The following is a 24,760-nucleotide window of genomic DNA, read 5'->3' on the forward strand; positions in this document are numbered from 1 at the left end:
TTAAAAATATGTTACGTTTTAATGCTCGCAGGTAGAAATAACCCTCCAAAGTCATTCACCAGACATTGTAACTTCAGGTAATTAGATAGAAACGATCTAAAATATGCCATTGACCATCGTACAGTACATTCGGTTCATCGTGATTTTTTTTCCATAGTTGTACCACTGATCCCGCCGAAATTTTTGAAACCTCTCCAGTCCATTATCGTAAAGTCTGGTTTTAGACTGCAAATGGAAGCTGAAGTGACCGGACAACCAGAACCTCAAGTCGAATGGTTCCGAAATGGAGTAAAATTAAAAAATTCACCAGATTTTCGCATCACATCCATAGGCAATGTGCATCAGCTGCTGATTCCCGAGGTCTTCCCCGATGATTCTGGAACCTTTCAAGTCACTGCTACTAATTCGTGTGGAGAAGCCACGTCCACTGCCGATTTAATTGTGGAAGAAGAATCCAACAACGGTACTACGCAACGCGTTGCTGTGGTCGAAGAGAGAAAAGAGGTGAGTGAATTCGTGCCAAATAGTGACTGAGTGGATAAAACCACCGAACGCTGATAGTTGGTCGTTGGTTCGTGCCTCACCTATGGGCTAGCCGCATGGAGATTTTCCGGGTTTTCTTCACGTATCTAACACCTAAACGGACAGTTTCTCGTAAAAAGACCTCCTCCTTAGCTCACGTGTTGTTTCCTTATTCTATAAATCAAAATCCAGATTTAATGTGATCCTAAAACTGTGTAGTTAGTTCCATGTTTAATTAAACTGATGGCTGATGTTTAGTTTTCCGGGATTTTTTCATATGTTTAATACTTAAACAAGGGCCAATTTCCCATAAAACGTTTTCCTGAGAGGCACTTTCCCTGAGCAGACCGCCTATATGTTGCCTTGCCTAATTCCAATCATGCCAAATTTTTAGTCATTTTAGGCCTCGGATATGAAAATTAATTATTCTGAAATCCTCTTTACAGTTATTCACCAAGATTTCGCTTAAGAAAACTGAGAGTGAAGATGTAGGGATGATATCCGAAGTTAAGATTTGGAGTGGTGCTAAACCCACTCCTTATCCGGCTCCTCTTTTAGTAACGTTGATAAAAGATGTCGAACCGGAAGAAGTTCCGATAATCATCGAAGAAGAGAAACCGAAAGAAAAACCGAAACCGATAATTAAAAAAGACGACGAGAAACGAACGACCAAACCCAAAAAAGAAGTAATCATACAAGAAGATCCTGTAGTTAGTACTCAAGTGGAACCACCGGTTTTCATTCAGGTAGTTTATCACAAAAATACCCCTACAGATTTGAATATGATGGCTCTGTAACAAATTTATAATAACTTCAGAATCTATCTGATGTTACCGTGGATCAAGGCGTTAAGGTGACTTTAGTGTGCCACGTCACAGGGTCTCCTCAACCCAATATAAAGTGGTTTCGCGAGCACCAGCAGATAACTTCGTCTAAAGATTACGAAATGACCTATAGAGATGGGGAATGCTGCCTAATTATACCAGAAGCCTTTCCGGAAGATCAGGGTAGTTTTACCTGCACTGCCACCAACATAGCAGGAACCAAAAGCACCTCTGCAAAGCTAATCGTCAGAAACAAAGGTGAGTATATATTATATGCCATTATTCACTTGTGGAGCCGTGAGGGGCCTTTACGAAATTGCAGGGACGTAGCTGGGCTTATTAGACCCCATGCTCTGTTTGAAGATATCAAATGGAGTTGTTTGCTCCATTTAAATTAATTGTTGTAAACAGGATGTCAATGAACCTGTTTTATACACACCCAAAAAGTGGCATTTTATTATGGAACCCTTTGGAGAGGTTGAATCAGACCTAGCATGTGGGTTTCTATAGCCAAGCTCGACCCTGTAAATAAAAAAAATTTCAAAAATAATTTAATAATTTAAATAAGGAACCAAATGATTTAGTTAAAACCAAATTATTATTATTTTTTTCTCCAAAAGTTTTTACTTCTTTGAGGCGGTATTTCCAGTCTAAAGAAGAAGAAGCTAAGTTAAGAAGATTAAGTTACCATTAGTTAAAAAAAAAAAATCAAATCAAACCAAGAAGAATTAGTTATTTCTATATTATTAATTCATAATACCTGTTCTTTAAGCTTCAATTAATCCTGTAGTGGTTTATTTTGTTCTCTGTTTTGTGCCACATTTTTTCAAATTTGTAACTCTTAATTTTCATTTTTAAATAAATAAATATATTTGTTTTGATGTTAGTTGGTCTAAATATGGCTATAGAATATATATAAATATATATATTAACAATAACACGGTGGTGGTGCTAGTCGGTAGGTGCTTAGAGGGTAAATGATCAGGTAGTTGACCTCCGTGCCGACTCTAGACCTTAGGAAATAACCATTAATATACCTTGCGGCAGTGAGGAGTCGAGGAGAAAGTGATGCTGTTGGAAGAGCAGCCCGCCTTTACCTCCAGATGCTGGATTATTTATAGAAAGCATGTCTTTCTGGTACATGTTTACTGTCTGACTAAAACCTTTGACTAACACAACTTCCTACACAACTTCTAAACTGTAATACTTGACTAATTCTTCAAGAGGTTGATTGCAGTGATTAACATTATTCAATAAGAGGAAAAATATATGCAGTATATATATATATTTTTTTTTTTACTTAAATTTTTGATAATTTTACTTTACATTTTTAATTATATTTTTGAATTTTTTTAAACAGTTTATTCTGTAATTTAAATAATTATAATTGAGGAAAATATAATTTTTGTGTGAGAATAAATACTTATTTATCCTTTAATTTATAAAATTTGAAGCAAAACAATAGATAATAGCATGCCTTAAATGTGATTATTCCCTGAAAGTGTTATTTATTTTGTTATATTTCTGTGTAGAAGCTCAAAATATGAAAGGATTTTTTACACGAAAATCAAAGAATTTGAATTTTGATTAAGAAAACATTCTCTTGAACATTTTAAGCATGAAATCATGTTCAAAATGATTTAACTTTTATAAGAATTATGAATATAAGATTCATAGCATGTTATAGAATAAGATTTTGTAAAGGAAGCTCCTGCTTACTTGGAGTTAAACTTCTTAGAAAATCCTTGAATTGAATTGGAAAAGCTTACCTTTCTAAAACCTAATAAAAAAAATGAGTTTTCTAATATGAAAATAAAGATTTTTAACTTGGAAACACTAATTTTTTAAGTTAGAAAACTTAACTTTTAATGTGAAAGAAGAGCTTTCTACCTCAGGAAACTCATTTCTCGAGTTAGAAAACTCGGAAAACTTTATTTTTATTTTAAAAACTAACTCAAATTTTCAGTTTTCTAAAAAGTTTTCACTCCAAGAAAAGCAATTTGAATTGGATCTAGAATCAGATTTATTTATAATATTGATTTGGTCACTGTTGTATATTTATACTTTCCTCATATTTCTTAGAATCCTATCTATAGATATTTTTTGATATTATCATAAGATTTTTTGGCATGTTTTTAATATTTTTGAATGATTTTTTGGCTACTTTTTTTTTTAAATAAAATTTCTAAAGTTTCTTAAATTCTTTATATAATTTCTTGAATCATTATCTATTCTTACGCCCAAGTAATTCCAATCCTATTTATATTCTGGTGTTGTTATCTGGAAATATATCTTTTGTTCCATGCCTTTTTAAATATTTTACATCTCTTAGAAACTTTAAGAATTTAAATTTATAAAACTTCTATAAATAAATTCTGTATCATATCTTTGTGTTTAGATTACTCATTTGCTATTTTGTATCTGCTTTTCTAATACAGATAATTACAAGAATTGGGTTATTTTAGGAATTGTTTGTATAGGATATAACTTTATTTTTAATGAAAAAAGAAGTAAGTAACTCATTTTTCTAAAGATATACCATAATTTTCAATTTTATAAAGTTAGGGTGTAGGATTATTCTCAGTTTTTCTAAAGGAGGAAGTGTAGGAAGAGCAAGATGATGCTCAGTTTTCCAAAAAAAACAGGATTATATTATAATTCAATTTTTCTAAAGGAGGAGGAATGGGATAAATTTCATTTCTTAAAAGCAGAGACAACAAATTACTTTCAGCTTTCTACAGATGACAGTACAGGATAGGATAATTTTCATTCCATAAAGACAAAAGTATAGGATAACTTCCAATTCCCCTTTTTAAAAAGATAAATTATCCCCACATCTTTAAAGCAGACACAGGGAAATGTTTGGTTACACACGGTTTATTTGAAGATGACGGAAGATGTAGATTTATCAGTTATGCTTAAGTAATATGTGGTCCTGCTCCAAAAGTATCTAAAAACAGAGACATTTCTCAATTGAAAATGACGCGTCATACGATTTGGACATGGCCTGAAGCAATTGGATATATGACATCATTCGCTCGTATATATAGCAAAGGGATGACCTGGCAGATGCAGTCATTCCAACATTTTTCTAACTGTTGGTATTCGATTCTTCAAACGACTTCAGGCCAGGTAAAGTTGATGTACAGGATTATTTTGCTCGTTGCGCATTTGGATGGCCTCGATTCTATATCCCCGAACAGAAATAGTGCCATAGACTAACAATCGTATAGTTGCTGCTGTAGCTCCCGGATTAAATGGTAGGATAAGGTAGTAGTGTTGTTGAGGGGTTTTAGCTGGTTAAAGGAGAAGGTACGTAAGATTTCTGAAAGTTTTACTTATAGGAAACCAATATGTTTCTAAAAGCGCATTATATACGAGTTTTTTTTAACACTAATTCCCTCAGTTTTTTGTCTTTCTTTTTTTTGCATGATTATCATTAAGAGAGGCGCACAAGATCCCATTTATCCTCGTCCCATTAATATCCCGGAGTCTAGTTTAATGAGAAACTTAATTACGATTAAGTAAATAAGCGAGGGAATGGATTATTTAATTATTAAATTACTTAATTATGCTTAAAATGCATAAAATTACGCTCGGCGCGATGAAGAAACCAGCAAATGTAAAGCGTAAAAAGTGAAAGTTTATATGATTAAAACGGAATTAGACATGAAATTTTAGTTCTTTCAGAGAGTAGAAACATTAAAATTACTTTTTTTAATTCAAAAAATTCGCAAAATTTCACATAAAAATGCGATTTTTTAAGTTTAAAAAAAGATATAAAATGGTGCGCAATAGGAAGTAAATGTACAAAGTCAAATCCCAAAAATAAAGATGAGTCATTTTATTTCTATTTATATATTTAAATTGGTTTTATAAGATTATTCTACTCTAATTTTCTTCCTTTTATTTTATTTTTTTTTTAATTCTTAGTTTTTTCATTCTGGCAACACGTCCAATAAGTATATTTAGGCATTTGTAAATGATGTAACTGGAATGGGACCAAAAAAAAAGAACAAAAAGCACGAAAAATTATTTCCGTTTCGTCATCAAAATATTCAATTACATAATAAAAATGATCCAATCGTGTTTGTTTAATTAAATGAGCATTATTTAAATCAAAAATTCAAAGTTCTTTAACTAGATTGATGCTCTCTAGCCTTTTCAAAAAAAAAAAAAATTCATAAAAATTAAGATCAAACTCGATTTATATTCAGGAATTTCTGATATTTAATCGAGAAATGTTAATAAATAAGATTTTCGTGAAAATTTTCAAAGATTTTACGATGTTTTAAGCTCTGGAACATCCCAAATGATGACCAGTTTCCACGTTAACTTCAGTGAAAAATCTCGTAAAAATTCATGAAAATCGGTGGAATTTTTAATGGCTTTGAATATTTTACGTATGATAAATTAATAAAGTTATAAAAAATATTCGAATTTCAATAAAATTTTCAGAAAATCTTAAGAAGAAACCATTATGCTCAATGAACTATCTTCGTATCTAGCAGATAGTGTGAGGAACTTCATACCCAAGTAATACTCGAAATTAATACTAATTTCGTAAAAATATTTCAAACTTTAAGAAAATATTAAATCTTCACGTCTTTTTAAGCATAAATTTCAGATTTTTTGCCGTGTAAAGTTAAAGATTCTTCCCAATCTTTAAAAGTCGAGTGCTTGAGAGCTGGAAAAACATTCGGATGATGGATTAACGCATTCAATTTTAGGCTTTTTTTTAAACGTTTCCTCTATTTAACGTTCGGTTTACGAGTCCTTGACGTTCAACACCCGTTTATAACGTTCAAGTCTCGAAACGATGCACGCTTTAAGTTACAACACTTCAAAATGCCGCGTAACAGTTACTGATACTTTTTAGCTTGATTGTTATCGATTTAAATCACAGTCTTAATTAGTGACGATGCGTAACATCATCGGTAAGTTACGCAATATTTACATAAGCTCTGGTTCGACTCATAGAAGCGTGTTGAAAAATGCCGCTTATTTATAGACGATAATTATGTTAAATAGTTATAAACTTTAAAAGATATTTTTACATCTTTCCCTCCATTTCCTCAGCGTAAAATTTCGCTGAAAAATATCTAAAAAATAATATTATTTTAAATGTCGATGAACTTAGAAAATAAAGAAGTTTATAGAGGGGATGCCGTAACAATTTTTTCACAGTATCTATTTTTGTTATGTAAGCCACGGGCGTGTGACTGTCTATGTGTCTGTACTTTTTTTTTTAAAGGTTTACACGGATGCTTTATTTTCTAAAGAGTTTTTTTTAGAGTAATTAAAGAGGAATATTTAAAAAAATCTTTTAGTCTTCGAGTTGTTTACGAAAAATTGCACTTAAAGAGCACAAATTAAAGTAAATTGTTTGCCAAGGTTATGGCGTGTTTCCTTGTGTTTCTGTATCTATTGTTCGGTGTGATTTAAAGGATAAAAGGATATAAAAAAAGAGTTTGGGTGTAGGACGATACTTTCATACATTTGCCAACGACTTTCTTGTGTCAACAACGGCTGATATTCATCGCTAGATATTCATTACGGGTGACCTAGTTCAAACGTTATTACTTTCCCTGGCAGGAAACGTATTCAGAAAGGTCATTTTACCTCTTAAAAAGTCACTTTTCTTAATAATTTAAATTAATTTTCTTAAATTTACTGCCTTCTACGTATTATAAAGTACGCATAATCATCATTTCTTGGAGTGGAATGTGTTAAGATACTCTTTTTCTCGCATCCTTCAAAAGTGCTTCCTGTAAGGAGTTTGGCTACTTTAAACTTGACTTTTTTTTTTTTTTTACCATTTTTTCTGCTCCTGGATAATCTACAACTGATGCAATTAAAAATTTTTTAGCAAGGAATTGTCTCCTGTGCCATTTAATACTTTCTGTGGGGGATGGTGTTAGTTTAATCTTGATTTTCTCAAGGTTCATTCCTTCTAGACAATAGCGGAACAAGAAATCTTTAGAGGGGGCGCGGAAAGGAAACAATGTGCCTTAAAAAAATCTATTACCCGAGGCTTTGCTCAGGAGAAATCCCCAGAAGGGGATTGCAGCTGCACCCTGTCCAACCCCCTAATTCCGCCACTGCTTCTACATACCTACAATTGTTGCTGTAAGGTATCTGTAAGGTGTAATTATAGTTTCCTAGCAGGAAATATATTTGTTTTCGCACTTAAAAATATTTCTTAGTGGAATAAGGATGGGTTAAGTTTGATTTTCGTCACGTCCCCCTATTTAGCGTCCCCCATATAGAACTATAATCACGCTTTCTACCAAGACTTTGATCGTTTCTCTTGCAGCAGATGTAACCTTTGCCCCCTTCGACTCAACCGCGAAGCGATATTCATCTCGGCATTAACTTAGTATCTAGTGACATATAAATTGCAGTGCGCGAGAGGCACGTGACCCGACAACTTGTTAAGGAAACTAAGGACCCCCCTCCCCTGTTACGTCAGGGGCCAAGGCCTTCCGCGACTTAGATGCGGACGATCAAAAATGAACGTAAGTTAACAGTATTTTTGGGATGTTGTGGGGGAGATGAGAGGGAGGATCCCGGGTGCCAAAAATGGAGTAAGTAAAACGATCTCAGACTGGCAGCCATTCTAAAGATAGAAAGATTGTAAGCGGATTTGCGCATGCTCTCCTCCGAATATCTAGTGTTAGAGGCATTTTGCATAGTGTCGTCTTCCTATAGGTGGCTATTCTACTCCAGGCCTATGCGAAATCAATCGGTGAGGTCATTTTTTATCCATTTTCGTGTATTTTAATTAAAAATCTACCTTATCCTACCTTAAAAAAACGCTTCTAAATCCTTTAAAAAAATGCTTAAAATTTCGTTTTATATCTTTAATTACGCGCGTGACATTATATTAAGTTAATAAAATCCTAACAAAAAGGTATCTTTTCTTTGACAGATCAGGGAATGGTGATCCAACCACCCTCAGCGTAAGTGTTCTATATGATATTTTATAAAATAATTCTAGACTATAATAAATATATTTAACCTACTTAAAATAGTATTTAGGAACTTAGAATAGCATATTTTAAAAGTTTTAATACCCCCTTTGCCTACTTTTTTATGCTGAGATCAGCCTATTTTTTCTCTAATTCTTTAATAGTCATCAATTGGCTGTGACCCAGAAAGCGCGATCAGCACATCTAGAAAGAAAGCTGTTTATTGATGTTGAGCTTGTTTAGCTGTGCTAATTCCTTGCTATTCTTTTTAAACTAAACGTTCCTGTTTAATTCCCCGAGTTGTTATTCGTCAAAAATATTTAAACAGCTTTCTCTATAGGGATGCTGTAGAGAAACTTGACTTCCAGCTGCTACTTTTTTTTTTTTTAGCGAATTGCAGAGAAATTGGACTATTTAACTGTTATAATATTGCGAAAATATATATAATTTGTTTTAGTTTGTTAAGAGAATGTCACCGAGACCTGATGACGTCATCAGGTAGTGACTTGCCAAAGTAAATTTTGTATGCAAGTCGAAGGAGAAAAGGTCAATGTTGAAACGGTTAAATCTTCCAAAATTATGGTATATTTTTTATTTTTTTAGTGTCTACTCAATATAGAATCGAGTAAATAACTCGAAGAAGCTTTAAAAATTAAACATTCGCCATGTTTTTTTAATATATTTAACTTTTAAACACACTAAACTAGTTCGAAAGTACAGGCGCTCCTTGGTATAACGTCTAAAAAAACCTTCATTTTTAAGAATCTAAAAATTAAAATAAATCGGTTAATAAAGTAAAATGTATTAAGAGACCATTTATAAATAATTTTCGAAGTAGAAAGTAAAATTATATTTATTCACGGTTAAAAAAATAAGTTTAATGCGCGATGCTTCCCCGCAATGCACAGTGTCATGTAGGTGAAGACACTTTTACAGGGGATAACCAGCGCGCTTGTATGTTTTAAATGTATTTTAACATCGAAAAATATTTTCAAACAGGCAATTTAAGCGTCCCTTCAACGCGACTCCCCCTATATTTGAAAAGCCACCGACAGGGGGGAGGTTTATCGAAGGCCGTGATGCTCATTTTGAATGTCGGGTTAGGGGTAACCCTGCACCAGAAGTTGTATGGTCCAGGCGTGGTATGCCTATCAGAAATGATCACAGGTGAGTGTGTACACTTTATAATGACGTATTTACGACGTATGAAATATAATTCTGTGTTTTATACAGGCGCCAAGTGTTTTATAATCCGGATACTGGTGTTTGTACATTTGATATAAAAAACCTGACAGCGGACGACGATGGAGATTACACGTGTACGGCCGTTAATTGCGCTGGAGAAGCGGCGCTAACGATATCTATACACCGTGAAGCGCAAGGTAAATAAGTGTGTTACTCAATTTGATAATGAAAATTGAATGATACTGATTGATAATTTCGCACTGCAGCAGCTCAGCAGATAACTAGAACCGAACGCGTAGATGTCAGAACGATCAGACAGCCTATCGTACAACAGAGATATACACAAATAGAACGCCAAGTCCACGATGGCATACAATTCCAGAGATCTGTTTCCTCCGATTACGATGGTGAACCAGGAAGTCCTCTCTACTACAGTGGAACTGAACAGGTAGGAGTGATAAGGAGGTAGGGAGGACTCAGTAAGGATCAGAACTAAGTTCTCAATATTCTGTGTTCTTTTATAGGGTTTTCGCGTGGATACATTTGAGTACCGTTTACTACGAGAAGTCGAATTTCGCGAATCTTTAATACAAATCCGTCCCGAAGAAATGGAACAAGAAGTATACGACCAATCAAAACCTCCGAGTGCACCTCAATTAGCACAACGTCCACGTAATAGTAAATTATTAGAAGGTTCTGATGTAACATTCCAGGCTAAAATCAGTGGAAATCCTAAACCAAGGGTAAATTCCTAATTAAATTATTATTCATTTAGATATATATTAAATTTCCTAACTAACATATTATATTTTCACAGGATTAACAAGTGACATTTCTAACCAGATACTAACATCCCTTCTATTCCTACTATCATAAGTATTAACATGTTTAAAATCATTATAAAATTAAAACATTGCTGATGAAACTTTAAATTTTCCCAGATTATATGGTTTAAGAATGGACAAAGATTGCTACCTTCTCAACGTTACAAAATGTCTTTTGTCGATAACGTTGCAACTCTCAATATTCACATGGCACTTCCGGAAGATGCCGGTTTCTATACTTTATTAGCAGAGAATAAGTCGGGCAGAATCACTTGCTCGGCTCACCTGGTTATAGAAGCTATTGGCGTGACGAGTGAAACTAAGTTTATTAGCACTCAAAGATTCGAAACGGCGCAGCAACAGCAACAGGTTCAGCATTATCAGCAACAGCAACAGGTTCAGCATTATCAACAACTTCAACAGCAGCAGCAATATCAACAGCAACAAATGCAGCAGCAATATCAACAAATGTTAGTGTTTATATTCTTAAATTTATATTCCTTCTATGTCTTAAACAATATTCATTTATTCCATTGTGTTTTTTAATAGAGATACTAGTCAAACTAGAATGACACAAGTAGAAAATGAAGTCGATAGTGGAGCTCGAACGCTGAAACCAAATTTTGTCAAAGTCCCAACTGATAAAGAAATTACGGAAGGCAAGATGGTCAGATTTGATTGTAGAGTTTCTGGCCGGCCCTTTCCCGAAGTGCTATGGTACAAAAATGGTATCCAGATTATGGATGATGCCACTCATAAGCTGCTAGTAAATGAAGGTGGCGTACATGCACTCATGATAACTGTAGCTAGCCGAGAAGACAGTGGACACTATGTATGTGTAGCCAGAAATAAAAGTGGAGAAGCAAAGTTCGAAGTCAATTTACATATCATAGGTATGTAAGAAAATATTCAAATTGCATAAATATATTAAAATGATATTGACAAACTCTTTAACTTTCAGAAAAAGAGCAAGTGGTTTCACCAAAATTTGTTGAACGGTTTCAAAGTATTCACGTTAGAGATGGAGAACCTGTGACACTTCATTGTAGAGCTGTCGGTACTCCTATTCCCCGTATCACATGGCAGAAAGATGGTGTTCAGATTCATTCCAGACCTCCAGACATGATTATTGGTAAATTTTTACATCACATTTTAGTGCGATGTTTTCAGAATAATTGTTTATTAACAGTGTATTTATTACAGAAACTATGGATGGAAGTTCCACGTTATACTTTAATAAAGTAACGTATCTAGATGCTGGATGGTATCAATGCACTGCTCAAAATCAAGCTGGAAGTACTGCAACTCGTGCTAGATTATATGTAGAAAGTAAATAGTTTTCCATTTTTAAAAACAATTTTAAATTCCATGACATCATTCTAAAACTTGAAACTATTTCAGTTGATGAGCGACCATTACCAGAACCATGGCGACTGCATTTACCTCGTCCACATAAAGTAATAGAGCCAGAGTAAGTATAATTAAAAATACACTAGTTTAAACACTAGGTATATCTCTTATACCATACTTATAATCTAAATCTCATAGGCGTTCGCCACCGAGAGAAACTATATGGTTACGACCTGTCGAAAGAGCAGCTCCTTACATGCCCCAAGAAGAAGAGAGGCGCCCAACACAAAAGCCAGCATTTACTACTCATTTACAGGATCTCAATTTACAGGAAGGTGATCGAGCAAATTTTGACTGTCGTTTAATTCCAATAGGTGATCCGACAATGAATATTGAATGGTTTGTCAATGGTCGTCCCATCGAGGCAGGTCAGTATCTAAATTACCACTTACAAATATAGGATGTTTCAATCAGTACTTAAAAATTGTTGCATTTAGGTTCTCGAGTAATGACTACATACAGGTTTGGCTATGTTGCCCTAACACTATTACATGTGTATGCTGAAGATTCGGGTGTATATATGTGTCGTGCAACTAATGAAGCTGGTGAAGCAACTACTACAGCTACATTAAGATGCACTGGTAAGAGACCTTTAATAGAATTTTTAGTAAAATTGATACTATAGACTTCAACATATTAATATTTGCTTCTTATGTAGCACGAGTTGCAATTGACAGAGAAGCTCAGCATCCAGAAAGTATAGAGGCTATCCAACATTTAGAAGATTGGGAACATTATAAAAAGGATGTTACATTGGAGGAAACAGTATCAGTACAAAAACCAGTCTTTATAAAACCCCTACGTAACTTAGAAAATTTGCAAGAGGGTGGTTTTGCTCATTTTGAAGCACAGATAACACCAGTTAATGATCCAACAATGAAAATAGAATGGCTTTTCAATGGACAACCCTTAACTGCAGGTAAATTTAAGTTATAATTTAAAAATACATAATTTTATACTAAATATATACAAATATATAATAATTAATTTATTATTTCAGGAAGTAGAATCAGCACAATATTCAGTTTTGGCTATGTAGCACTTAATATATCATACCTTAGAGCAGAAGATTCTGGTTTGTATGTATGCAAAGCAACAAATCAGAAAGGTGAAGCTATGTCTACGGCTTCACTTAAAGTTAAAGGTAAGAATTAATATCTAATAAGCAGTCAATAATTAAATTTTTTCTGTTCTAACAAATAGTTAATATACAGTGTCAGGTTTCGTTGTGTCCGATCTTGGTATACCGGAACAAGAGAAATATATTGAGAAGATTCAGGAATTAGAATCCTACCAGTATCAACAACGCCATCAGTTTGTTGAGGTCGATGCTGTCCCTCAACAAAAGCCTTCGTTCCGCACCCAGTTAAATGATCAAAAGAATATTCAACAAGGTAGAACTGCTCATTTTGAAGCTAGATTAGAACCAACTGGAGATTCGACTATGAGAGTTGAATGGTTAAAAGATGGAAAACCATTAGAAGCAAGTGAGTATATCTCTGTTTAATTACATCAATTTAGGAGTCAGTACTAATAAAATATAGGTTTTGTGTATAGAATTTCAATGCAATTTCATTAATGAATGAATTATGAAAGGGCATTCATATACTCAGGGTCAATCTGAATAATTTTGGCCTCCGAGGCAAGCCATGCAGCACCCATGTACTGTACTTTTATACAAACATTATAATGTCTTTTTAGTATCTCTTCCAATTTGGCACTCGGAGAAGTTGCTTCTCTACCTCATCTATTGGCGTGACCCTGTGTATACTCTTGCATTAGAGTTTGCAATTATCCTTATTTTATTAACAAGAATGATCATAAAAATGTTTGTTACTTTTAGGTTCAAGGATTACAGCTTTCTTTAATTTCGGTTATGTATCATTAACGATAAGAAATGTGGACACAAGAGACATTGGCACTTACACTTGTTGTGCTATAAATAGTATGGGAACAGCAACCACAAAAGCAGTACTTACATGTATTAGTAAGTATAATTATTATTATTATTATTTACATATCATGATGAATCTCATGAACTAATATTTAAATTGTAATAATTAGCTAAAAAGAGTGTAGTTTTGGAAAGCCAATACCCTGAAGGCCTGGAGAAGATTCAGCATCTTGAAGATTACTCTCGGTATCAACGAGAAACTTACGAAGAAACGACTTTTACGCAACGCCCTAGTTTCACTCAACCCCTTCATTGTCAGGAACATATAGTGGAGGGACAGAGTGCACATTTTGAAACTCGACTGGAGCCCATGGGGGATCCATCCATGACCGTTGAATGGTATTTCAATGGGAAACCTTTAACAACAGGTCCGTTATTTTAATGTACGCTTTGAGAATTTTGCATAAATACACTCACAGATATGTTAATTTATGTTTTTAATATTTAGGTCATCGATTTAAAACATATTTTGATTTCGGATACGTGGCATTGGATATTCTGTACGTGTTCCGCGAAGATACAGGAACATTTACGGTTAAAGCTAAAAATGCCATGGGAGAAACTACTTTATCTAAATCAATTACAGTCCAAGGTATTTTAAATTTAAATCTATTGTTTTCTTAATGTCAATTAAAATTTTCATAAATAACTCCAATTTTATATGATTTCTAAAGCTAAAAGCGATGTTGATACATCGACTATCCATGAGATTGGCATGGAAAAAATTGAATATTTGGAGAGAGCTCCATTTCAAGAACCTCAGTATAACATTGAAGAAATTTCTAAAAGCAAACCTCACTTCATTATACCTTTACACGATCCTAAACCGGTTCGAGAAGGCGATCGTATACACATGGAGTGCCGCCTAGAACCAAGCACGGATCCAACAATGAAGGTCGAATGGTTCTTCAATGGTAAACCACTAATGATTGGTAAGTAAAGTTTATTTGCTTTAATAAAGTTGTATATAAAGTTCTCTGTGTAACAATGAATTATTTTTTATAGGGCATCGTTTCCAAACATATTACGATTTTGGCTTCGTTGCCTTAGATATTTTAACGGCATATCCTGAAGATACTGGTGAATATACAGTTAGAGCTACAAATCATCTTGGTTCAGCTCACACAAGCGCTTGTGTTAGAGTACAAGGTAATTATACACTAATTTTAAGAAAATACTAAGGAGTATCTTCATATACTGAAAGATAAAATTTATAATTTAGCAAGATCATCTATTATCTCTGAAACTCAACATCCAGAAGGATTAGAGAAAATCCAACATTTAGAGGATGCAAGTCGCTTTCGCCGCGATACTTATGAAGAGACTGTCATCACACAAATACCAACATTTACTAAAGCATTACATAATATTGAAACAATTGAAGGAACAAACATTCATTTAGAATGCAGGCTTACACCTGTTGGTGATCCAAGCATGAAGGTGGAATGGTTTGTCAATGGCTTACCCTTAAAAGTTGGTACGTAAAACAATTAAATAAACTATTTTGCTAATTATTAGTTCTGGTTTCTAACTTATTCTTATATTTAAAGGTCACAGATTCCGTCCTGCTCACGAATTCGATTACGTCGCACTTGACATATTGAGCATATATGCAGAAGATAGTGGCGTTTACACATGTAAAGCAACTAACAGTTTAGGACAAGCAGTAACATCTTGTTCTGTCAAATGCATAGGTAAATTTATTAAGTAACATATTTTGAATTAGAGTTATATAATATAAAATATACTGAATAAAAATCTTTTATAGCTAAGAGTGAAATCATATTAGAAACTCAACATCCTGAAGGTTTAGAAAAAATACAGTATCTTGAAGATACAAGTCGTTACAGGAAAGATGTCTGGGTTGAAGAATCTGTTAAAATTAGACCAAAATTTGTAACAAAATTAAATAATTTGGCTCTTCGTGAAGGTCAGTTAGCACATTTTGAATGCCGTCTAGAACCAATTAATGATAATACACTGAAAGTTGAGTGGTTCCATAATGGAAAATCTTTGCCTGTCGGTAAGAATCTTATTTACAGTGATAATGATAAGTCCAAATTTATTATTTAATTAGATTTGGAAAAACAATTTGAATTTTATACTTTCTTTAGGGCATCGATACCGTCCATTCCATGATTTTGGTTATGTAGCATTGAATATCCTTTCTGTCGTACCAGAAGATTCTGGCACATATACTTGTCGAGCTACGAATATAATGGGCAGTGAAGAAATCACGGCAACCCTAACATGCCAAGGTAACTAGTGCATTTTTTTTATATGCAGATAGATGCAAACATATACTTTTCATTTTGAATAAGTTGTAATGTGTCATGTTCATCATCTTTGGCATCTATCCATCATTATCCTAATTTCATAAAAATGAAGAATAATATAAGAAAACTCTTAAACTCTAAGAGAATCATCTATACAGTAATTTACACTCTAGCAGTTTTCAACCTTTATCACTCTCAATATACTAAGGAAAATCATCCAGAGCACTGGTATGCATACCACTAGGACAGGTCACATACTTCTAAACATACTTCTAGCAGCAGGTATACATAAGGAAGACTTGAAGTTATACAACTTTGTCTTCTCTGTGTAGACCTGAAGTACTAACTGATCCTTCTCTGATCCTCCTAGAGGTATGCATATCACAGCTCTATATAATTCTCTTTAGTGTATTATGCATGCATATATATATATATATATACAGAATTAAAACGTATATGGTGTTAACAGATTTCTAGAACACAGATAGCTAGTTTTGATACAGAACTAACACTCCCATAAATTATGTCTTCCATGTAAATATAAATTCTTAATTTATAACAATTTATGTGTAGTTATCTGCATTATAATTTTATGCATAAATAAAACTTGATTCCCTTGACTTTATTCATCATTGAAATTAATTTGTACTTTGATTTGTAAATCTGATATAATTTAAATAAATTTCAGGTAAATCATCTATCATAGTGGAAACTCAACATCCAGAAGGATTAGAAAAAATCCAGCAACTGGAAGATTACTCTAGGTAAGTTTTTGAATATAACTATCAGGAAGTCAGGAAGAAATAATAATAATTGTTTTAATCATCCAAATGATATTTGTTTTATTGTATTAGATATACTCGACTCACGACCGAAGAAGAAGTATGTCGACAGGCACCAGTTTTCACGAGTGCACCCCAGAGTATCGAGATAAAGGAAGGACAGAGGGCACACTTCGAATGCCGTCTCATTCCCGTGGGAGATCCTAAGTTGAAAGTGGAATGGTTTCACAATGGCATACACGTGAAAACTGGTACTCGATTTGTCGAAACTTTGAGTTTCGGTTTTGTTGCTCTTGATATAATGTGCACATACCCAGAAGATTCGGGAACATATACTTGCAAAGCCACAAATGCTCTTGGAGAAGCAGTAGTGTCAGTTCATCTCAAATGCTACAGTATGTAAAAATAAAAATAAAAAATTACATTAGTCATTAAATTTATTTAAAATTCTATATTAAACTTTCTACTTTAATTTTAGGCAAGAGTTCATTGATTTTGGAATCTCAGCAACCAGAAAGCTTAGAAAAGATCCAAGCGTTAGAAGTTTCAGGAAAATATCGTAGAGAAGAGATTGAAGAGATCACCACTCAAGCACCAGTATTCACACAGCCTATGAGAAATCTACAATTAATTGAAAATAAGAGTGCTCACTTTGAATGTCGTCTGATACCCGTTGGTGATCCTAAACTGAAAGTTGAATGGTTCCATAATGGAAAACCATTGATGAATGGTAATAATTTAAAATATTCATCTTATTAACATAATTTTAAAGATACAGAATATAATATTTAATTAATTTCTTTTTATCTAGCCACTCGTGTAACAACTACCCATGATTTCGGTTTTGTTGCTCTCGACCTATCTTACGTAAAAACAGAGGATAGCGGCACTTACACATGCAAAGCAAGAAATGAATTAGGAGAAGCAGTTTGTTCTGCTACTCTTGTTGTAAAAGGTATTATAAGAATATCATTATAAAAATATTTTAATATGTTTAAATTTACTTTATTTATGAGAAATATAATATTCATTAGCAACAAGTTCATTGTTAATGGAAACTCAACATCCAGAAGGACTAGAGAAAATCCAATATCTAGAGGATACAAGTCGCTATAAGAGAGAAGTCACCGAGGAGGGTCTGATTACATCCAAACCTATTTTCATTACACCTCTTACTGGTCGTGACAAGTTGATTGAAGGACAAAGTAGTCATTTAGAATGCCGTGTCGAACCATATCCAGATCCAACAATGAAAATAGAATGGTTTTTCAATGGAAAGCCATTACAAACAGGTTAGATGATCATTTCAAATATAATAAATGATTTGTAAGTCATTTCAATCATTCGTAAGCTGATTATCAATAAAAATACATTTCTGGAAATCATTGTGAAGCAATGGCTGTACAGTAAGGTGCTAGCCTAGTACTGTGGGTATTTGGGTTTGAATCACCTCACCTGTATTGGCTAGCTTCACTAAAAGTTAGGACTGCATAGCAGATTAGCTTACATGTGTTTAATGCCTCACATTCACTAATCAGCTACGTAAATAAGCAAAATAATGTATTTTATATTCTTTATTTAATTGTAATTATATGCAGAAATGCCAAAATGTTAGTTAACAATAGAAAAAACAGCAAACAATATTTTTACCATGAACATAAATGAAAAATGTACCATCATCATAATTTTCTAGATTAACATTCATATGTCAAATTAGTGAATATATCTTACAAATTTGAAGACTTCAAAACATTTTAAATGTAATAAAAGATTTTTAATTAAAGACTAATATGAAATACATAAATTATAAATTTAAATTACAGGTCATAGATTCCGCACTAGGTGTGATTTTGGCTTCGTTGCTTTAGACATATTAACTGTCTATGCAGAGGATTCCGGAGAATACATGGTTAGAGCAACAAATCAAGTAGGCACAGCAACATCTAGTGCTAAGATTACAGTAACTGGTAAATATTTTAATGATTTCAAAACATATATTTGAAATATTTATATCATTTAATAATGAAATTTTATATCTATAGCCAAAAAATCCTTAATTTTGGAGTCTCAGCAACCCGACAGTTTGCAAAAGATAGAATATCTCGAAGGCAGCCGTTACAAACAGATGACAGAACAGGAAATAATATATAATCAAAAACCAGCTTTTGGAAGACCTCTCAACAACTTAGACAATTTAATAGAAAGTCAAAGCGCACATTTGGAAGCTACACTTACTCCAACAAATGATCCAAACATGAAAGTTGAGTGGTTCTTTAATGGAAGACCTATTCAACAAGGTATGCTATCATCACTTATATTATCTGTTTTTGAAATCAGAAACCCTTTCTCATGGAAAAACATACAAAAAAAAATAATTTCAGGTCATAGATTCAAGACTACATTCGATTTTGGTTATGTTGCATTGGATATCATGTATGTGTATTCTGAAGACAGTGGAACTTACATGTGTAAGGCAACAAATCTTGTAGGTGAAGCAGTCACAACATGCTCCATCCAGGTGAAAGGTACGAGATGAATATTAACATTGATATCTTTAAAAAATTCAAATGAATTACTGTATAACATTTAAAAAATGATTTATTTCAGCCAAGAGCACTATATACACAGAAACACTCCATGAAGAAGGTTTAGAGAAAATACGTAAATTAGAGGAAACTTATGTTGAAAAAGTAGAAGAACAACCAATACTTAAACAGAGACCTGTGTTCATTACTCCATTAAACAGTTTGGATAACATAAAAGAAGGACAACCTGCCCATTTAGAATGTAGACTTCAACCAGTGAACGATCCTAATTTAAGAGTGGAGTGGTATGTGAATGGCATTGAAATTAAAACAGGTAGGTTTTTCTAAAGTAAACACATGTGAATCTTTTAAGAGAAGAAGAAAAAAATATACTTTTTCTTAAATCTAGCTCATCGTTTCCGTACAACTCACGATTTTGGTTACGTGGCTTTGGACATTCTTTATTGTTATCCTGAAGACAGTGGAACATACATGTGTAAAGCTGTGAACGAATTAGGTGAAGCAGTAACTACATGCACTATAAAGGTTCAAGGTAAGATATTACAAACTAATTTGCTGTAATTTATCCCGTAGTAGATTATAATAATATGTTTTTTATCAGCACGCCGAAGTATTTATTATGACACTCAGCATCCTGAAGGTTTAGAAAAAATAAGAGAATTAGAATGCCAAACAAGGTATGAAACAATTGAAATTGAAGAAAGACCAATTTGTAAACCATACTTTACGACACAACTGCGTGGACTCACTGAACTAACAGAAGGTCAAAGTGCACATCTAGAATGTCAAGTAGAACCTGCTCATGATTCACAGCTAAAAATAGAATTCTTCCATAATGGAAGGCCATTAGAAGCTGGTAAATATTGAGAATATTAAATATGAAATCTGAATTTTTTGTAAGATTTAAAACCTGTACTCATATTTATTTTTTAACATAAGCTTCGAGATTCCACATCACCTTTGACTTTGGATATGTTGCTCTTGATGTCAGCCACATCCTTCCAGAAGATGAAGGCACATACACTGTCAAAGCCACAAACACGCTCGGAGAAGCCGTTAGCTCGATCACAATAAGAATACACAGTATGAAGCTAATTTTTAAAATTAACAATCTCTTCATTTTAAATATAATTGCATTGTAATTACTTTTTTAATTGTTTACAGGCAAGAGTGGTATAATATCTGAAACCCAACATCCTGAAGGTTTAGCTAAAATACAAGCCTTAGAAGAGGAAACTGGATATAAACGAGAAGTTTATATTGAGCCAAGAACATGTCAAAGGCCAGTTTTTACTGCACCTCTTCAGAATCTTGACAACCTTATAGAAGGACAGAGTGCACATATGGAATGCCGTTTGATCCCAGTTGGCGACCCTACATTAAAAGTAGAATGGTTTTTCAACAATGAACCTCTTCAACCAGGTATATTATAATATATGTTGTCCTTTATTCTAACATTTAACCAAAAAATCAATAAATTTTTACTGAATTTCTAATGAAAATTGAATAAAATAGCAGATTTGAGACCACAGATTTCAGATAACTAATGAATATTTAAACTAATACTAAACTAATTTATTTAAAGGGTCAAGATTCCAAACTATACATGATTTTGGCTATGTTGCTCTGGATATCCAATACGTAAGACCAGATGATACAGGAGTATACATGTGTAGAGCTTCCAATGAATTAGGAGAGGCAGTAACAACTGCATCAATTAAAGTGAAATGTAAGTTAACATTCTTACTTATTTTTCACAATTTATAATGCCAAAATTTAACAATAATAAATTTTAATTTAGCCAAAGCTACAATTGAGCTACAAACACAACATCCAGAAGGTTTAGAGAAGATTCAAAGATTGGAGAGTGATAAGGAATATCGTGGACCAGAAGCTCCAGAAACAGTATATGAGAAACCAGTCTTTACTAAACCATTAACAGGACCAAGAGAACTTGTTGAAGGACAGGCTGGTCATTTTGAATGTTATGTTATACCTGTCGGTGATCCTAATTTATATCTCGAGTGGTATGTCAATGGAATTGAATTAAAAATGGGTATGTTACATTTGAAAATTTCAATTTATATTAAAGATCCAGTAGACAAGTAACAATTTCAATTTATGCAAAATGATTTTTTTTATCTTTAGGATCACGTTATAAAGTAACACATGATTTTGGAATGGTGAATTTGGACATTGCTTCGGTAATTCCAGAAGATTCTGGTATATACATGTGCAAAGCCATTAATAAAGCAGGAGAAGCAGTTACAACAACATCCTTGAAAGTTAAAGGTAAAACTCATGCATTTTGAAGTCTGAATGGATGAATTAAAACAAAACCCAATGACTTGACATCAAGTTGGCTTCAAACTGTTATAATTTGTAGGCATATTAGAATCAAGGTTGTTGAGAGACTGATCAGATTATAGTTCAGCATTTGCTGTGTCCTTTTATTACATACAGTCATCAGTAACCATGATTTAGCTTCATGAATTTCTTTGGCATGTTTCACAATATAAAGACAATTCATCAGAATATATTTAGTGTTAAAGTTTTGGGTTATGCTTTAATTGCATCATTCTTCGATTGTTTAGTTAAATATTTACTGAAAACTTAATCATTTCTCTTTAGCTCGACATAGTATATTGAGTGAAAGTCAATACCCAGAAGCTTTTGAAAAGACTCGAAAGTTTGAATATGATGCAGAACCCAAAATTTCTGAAACTTGGGTTGATATCGTTCCACCAAGAGCACCTTTCTTCACTCAGCATCTGACTAACATTGATAGAATAATGGAAGGACAGTACATCCACTTAGAAGCAAGAGTTGAACCAACAAATGATGAGAAACTAAAGATAGAATGGTATAAAAATGGAAAACAATTAATTTTAGGTAAATATATTTTTAATAATAATTGAATTTATTAAAAATTATAAATAGAGAATATAGAGAATTTATAAATGATTCAAATTTATTTCAATCAGGTACACGCATAAGAACAACTTTTGATTTCGGATATGTAACATTGGATATAATTAGTGGTAGACCAGATGATTCTGGTATCTATACTTGTCGAGCTGTAAATGAAGTTGGCGAAGCAATTTCCACATGTACCATAAAAGTTGAAGGTAAAATATTACATTATATGAACTCAATAGAAAAGTATAGATTATAAGTGATATTTAAATTTAATTTTATTCCAATAGGAAGAGAAAGTATTCTTTTGGGATCACAACATCCTGAAAGTTTGCCTAAAATCCAAGAATTAGAATCTGTTCAGTTGGTCCATACTGAATATCCTGAGACTGAATATGAAGCTCCTGTGTTTATTACACATTTGAATGATTTAGAATTAAGAGAAGGAGAATCGGCACATTTCGAATGTCAAGTCGAACCTTCTAGAGATCCAACACTTACCATTGAGTTCTTGGTTAATGGAAAAGTTTTACCAGCTGGTAAGAATTAAATATTTTATCATTTTACGAGACTGAATGATAGAAGTGCTTACTTCAATCATTCAGTCTCGTATTTTTGTCTGCTGTTCTGAGGGATCAAAAGTTGAGTCCAGGTCAAATCTTTAGAAATTTTCACATATGATGACCTCATTCCTTAACGCTCAGCAACTCCATTGTTAGGTTAGTTAAAACTGTAATGGGCATGAAAAAAATCTCTCAATATCTATAGGGCAGAAAGAATTATATAACTTAAATATATATGAATGAATATAATTAAATTTCATTAATAATTTCAGCTACCAAATTTACTGTGAAAAATGATTTTGGATTTATTACCTTGGACATATCTTATGTAATCACGGAAGATTCTGGTATATACACTTGCAGAGCAACAAATAACAAAGGTCAAGCCGTCACCACAGGATCGCTAAAAGTTCATGGTAAATAAAAATAAATAGTGTTTGAAATATTTTTTATGCATTAAAAAACTTTTCTAAAACATAAATTTTTATATTAAAGGCAAAGATGACATCATATATGCCACTCAACATCCTATGGGCCAAGAAGGATTATCAAAAGTTCGGGAAGTTGACCAAGCTTACATGACAAAATATCAAGTAAATGCACATTATCGTAAATTTATAAAAGGCAATCTAAAGAAATTTCAGTGGTTTTAAATGGCTGATTTAAATTTAGGTACCGTATGAAGAAGCAGAAATTCAATATCCAAAACCAGTATTTGTAGTGCCTCTTCAAGCCAATTTCACAGTCAATGAAGGAGAAGGATTAAGATTAGAATGTAGAGTAGAACCTGCTGCTGATCCAAAACTTGGCATTGAGTGGTTCTTTAATGGAAAACCACTTAGTTTGGGTAAATAATTTATTAAATAATGGACTTTTTAAAGTCAATATAATGTTACTGTGCAAATCTAAAGAATGTTTGAAATTACAGGATCACGTTTCATGTTTACCAATGACTTTGGGCAAGTGGTTATGGACATATCGGATCTTTGGCCTAGAGACTGTGGTGTATACACTTGTCGGGCATTTAACAAACAGGGAGAAGCTTTCACAACAACGACTATTACATGCATCAGTAAGTTTAAGTCAAAATGAAAAATGTATATTTTAGAAATATATTCTAAATTTGTGTATATTTTAAATAGGCAAAAGCACAATTTATGAAGGAACTCTTCATCCAGAAGGTGAGAAAGGATTGGAAAGTATCCAGGTATTAGAAGAAGCTTTAATACGACAAGTAGATGTAATGGGTCCTGAAGAAGTCGGTCAACCACCAGTATTTACTTCACGATTTGAGAACTTAACAAATCTAACAGAAGGAGACATTGCACACTTTGAAGCTACATTAACTCCTGCTGGTGACCAAACTATGGTGGTAGAATGGTTTTTCAAAGGAGAACCATTAAAAGTAGGTCATCGTATCCGCACTGTTCATGCCTTTGGCATGGTAGTGTTGGAAATCCTTGGCGTTTATCCTGAAGATACTGGTGAATACACATGTAGAGCCACTAACAAATGGGGATATGCAGAAATCACAGTAAATCTAGAATGTGTAGATATATCCAGAGGACAGAAACCACGTTTCACAACTCAGTTACAGAGTTTGGTTGGACTGAAAGAAGGAGAGAGTGCTCATTTTGAATGCACATTAATTCCTGTTGGTGATCCTCATATGAGAGTCGAATGGTTCCACAATGGACAACCACTCAGACACAGTAAGTTTTATATCAAAGCACATGTTATTAAAATATTATGCACATATTAAAACATTGTTTCTTGTGTATTTAGGTTCTCGTATTAAGACTCTAAGTGATTTTGGATATGTTGTGATGGATATATCTTTCGTCCATGTGGAAGACAGTGGAGAATATGTGTGTGTTGCCACTAACAAATTTGGATCTGATACAACAAGATGTATCATTGAATGTTCTGGTAAATTTTCTTATTTTCTATATAGATTTTTATGGATCTATAAACATATTTTAATATG

At 33.2% G+C, this 24,760-nt stretch overlaps 1 protein-coding gene across 1 annotated transcript in view; it reads left to right on the forward strand.

Moving 5' to 3' along the window:
- LOC111628011 (titin-like) overlaps positions 1-24,760 on the forward strand; it is a 235,651-nt gene that overhangs the window by 22,629 nt on the left and 188,262 nt on the right. Inside the window, 53 exon segments of the mRNA XM_023371728.1 lie at positions 32-77; positions 158-504; positions 969-1,268; positions 1,340-1,604; positions 8,278-8,308; positions 9,317-9,484; positions 9,551-9,699; positions 9,769-9,950; positions 10,027-10,245; positions 10,444-10,796; positions 10,876-11,219; positions 11,288-11,458; positions 11,530-11,655; positions 11,728-11,797; positions 11,875-12,104; positions 12,174-12,317; positions 12,395-12,655; positions 12,737-12,880; positions 12,951-13,223; positions 13,580-13,723; positions 13,801-14,058; positions 14,139-14,282; positions 14,365-14,622; positions 14,696-14,839; positions 14,913-15,167; positions 15,241-15,384; positions 15,459-15,713; positions 15,805-15,948; positions 16,655-16,730; positions 16,821-17,143; positions 17,227-17,478; positions 17,560-17,703; positions 17,783-18,040; positions 18,572-18,715; positions 18,791-19,045; positions 19,130-19,273; positions 19,356-19,607; positions 19,683-19,826; positions 19,896-20,150; positions 20,234-20,377; positions 20,459-20,716; positions 20,880-21,023; positions 21,096-21,350; positions 21,443-21,586; positions 21,926-22,186; positions 22,279-22,422; positions 22,501-22,749; positions 23,046-23,189; positions 23,269-23,366; positions 23,446-23,620; positions 23,702-23,845; positions 23,916-24,485; positions 24,559-24,702. Coding sequence (XP_023227496.1) covers positions 32-77; positions 158-504; positions 969-1,268; positions 1,340-1,604; positions 8,278-8,308; positions 9,317-9,484; positions 9,551-9,699; positions 9,769-9,950; positions 10,027-10,245; positions 10,444-10,796; positions 10,876-11,219; positions 11,288-11,458; positions 11,530-11,655; positions 11,728-11,797; positions 11,875-12,104; positions 12,174-12,317; positions 12,395-12,655; positions 12,737-12,880; positions 12,951-13,223; positions 13,580-13,723; positions 13,801-14,058; positions 14,139-14,282; positions 14,365-14,622; positions 14,696-14,839; positions 14,913-15,167; positions 15,241-15,384; positions 15,459-15,713; positions 15,805-15,948; positions 16,655-16,730; positions 16,821-17,143; positions 17,227-17,478; positions 17,560-17,703; positions 17,783-18,040; positions 18,572-18,715; positions 18,791-19,045; positions 19,130-19,273; positions 19,356-19,607; positions 19,683-19,826; positions 19,896-20,150; positions 20,234-20,377; positions 20,459-20,716; positions 20,880-21,023; positions 21,096-21,350; positions 21,443-21,586; positions 21,926-22,186; positions 22,279-22,422; positions 22,501-22,749; positions 23,046-23,189; positions 23,269-23,366; positions 23,446-23,620; positions 23,702-23,845; positions 23,916-24,485; positions 24,559-24,702 — 10,690 coding nt within the window.

Source organism: Centruroides sculpturatus, unplaced genomic scaffold (genome assembly GCF_000671375.1).
Source record: "Centruroides sculpturatus isolate CEXI.00-Female unplaced genomic scaffold, Cexi_2.0 scaffold545, whole genome shotgun sequence".
Classification (NCBI taxonomy): Eukaryota; Metazoa; Arthropoda; class Arachnida; order Scorpiones; family Buthidae; genus Centruroides; species Centruroides sculpturatus.